The 1,540-nt window shown below is 51.0% G+C and overlaps 1 protein-coding gene across 1 annotated transcript; it reads right to left on the bottom strand.

Moving 5' to 3' along the window:
- Positions 1 to 361: 361 nt before the first annotated feature.
- Positions 362 to 838, bottom strand: LOC116504032 (40S ribosomal protein S17-like). The gene has a single exon (XM_032210848.1). The coding sequence runs from the start codon at positions 814 to 816 to the stop codon at positions 409 to 411; it is 408 nt and encodes a 135-aa protein (XP_032066739.1). The 5' UTR covers positions 817 to 838; the 3' UTR covers positions 362 to 408.
- Between the last annotated feature and the right edge of the window lie 702 nt (positions 839 to 1,540).

Raw genomic sequence — 1,540 nt, 5'->3', positions numbered from 1 at the left:
CGGAAGAAACGGCGTCGGCACAAGGATAGAGGACCAATATCTGACTGTGTACAGCAGAATTGGGCAGCGCCGGCAACGCTGATGGCGGGAATGGCGGACATCTGGGGTGGACTGGCCGGCCATTTCGTAAGCCTGGGCCTCGTCCACAGCTATCTTCATCGAGAGCTCGGTGCGAGCCAGAATTCGACGGTGCAAGTTGATGTCGAGGAGCCCATAGATAAATTGTTCGAGGAGGGCGTCCTCCAGATCGGTGAATTCGCAGTTTATCGCAGCGGCTCGCAATTCAGCCACGTACTGGCTGATGGATTGGCCTTGTCTCTGAATGCAACGCCGGAAATATTGCCGGCGAGTATACTTTTTTTTTGGTTTCTATATATTTATTGTAAAAGTGACAAGACGGAAATGGCCTTAGATGGCACCTCTTGGGGTTTTGAAGTTCATCCCTACGGTGGGCTGTGTGACCTGCAAGTTGGACAGGCTGCCAAAGTCCAGCAATTTCAACATTTCCTTGGTATCTGGGTCCACTTCAATAATCTCCTGATCCAGGGCAGAGACCTCTGGGACATAGTTATCCCTTCTTTCTCTTTCCTCTTCTTGTAGTTTGATAGAGATACCTCTGACTGGCCCTCTTTGAATGCGTTTCATCAGATGGGTAACATACCCAGCAATTTTGTTCCGCAGTTTCTTGCTAGGGATGATGGCGATTTCCTCACACACTCGCTTATTTGTGTGGAAGTCATTTCCAAGGCGAGTGTAATATTTTTCAATGATCACCCGTGCCGCTTTTTTCACCGTCTTGGTACGGACATGTCCCATCTTGGCAGCTGCCGGTCGGAAAGGGAGCCAGCGGGTATACTTTGAAGGCGTAGGCTCATAGTGAATCTTGAGCTGAGCCATGAGGAGATCTAACGGCACAGTGTGTACCGGGGCCAGTGCAGAAAGAGCCTGGGCGGTGGCGAACATTTCTGGCCCGCAATAGTGCAGGAAAGTGCCCCGTCGTCTCCCCTCAGGGAGCTCGGAGAGGCCGTGTGCCTGGAGGAAGACCTCAAACCTCTCCAAAAAGGCGTCCCAGGATTCGGCCTCTGGCCTAAAAGCAGCGAAAACAGATGAAGGAGCCAGGGCAGGGACGATGACGGGGTCCGTGTCGCTCATCCTCGTCACCAATTTAAGATACGAGGCGTGAGGTAAACGTAAACGTGTTTATTCAACAGATAATGGCAAGAACAACTTCAGAACATGGACAGCACGCTGGCCGCTATATATGACAGCTGTCAGGTGGCTTTGCCAACAGGCGGCTAGTGATTTTCTTGCCAGCCGGCATGCGCGCCTGGGCCAATCAGGAGCCTGTGGCTCTGGCCCCGCCTGCCGGCTGCGTCGAGAGGATGCAACAGGTTTTATTTCTTACTTCCTTCTTTGCTGTTAAACAGCAAACAAATAGGATTTCCTGGAATGGATGTTTTGGACAGGAAGAGCCCCTTCAAAATGTGGCTTTCTAGAGAAACAGAGATAATAGCAAAGATCAATGGAAAACAAAGGAAAA

Source organism: Thamnophis elegans, chromosome 2 (genome assembly GCF_009769535.1).
Source record: "Thamnophis elegans isolate rThaEle1 chromosome 2, rThaEle1.pri, whole genome shotgun sequence".
In the NCBI taxonomy this organism is placed as follows: Eukaryota; Metazoa; Chordata; class Lepidosauria; order Squamata; family Colubridae; genus Thamnophis; species Thamnophis elegans.
This window is presented reverse-complemented; position numbering and strand designations above follow the sequence as displayed.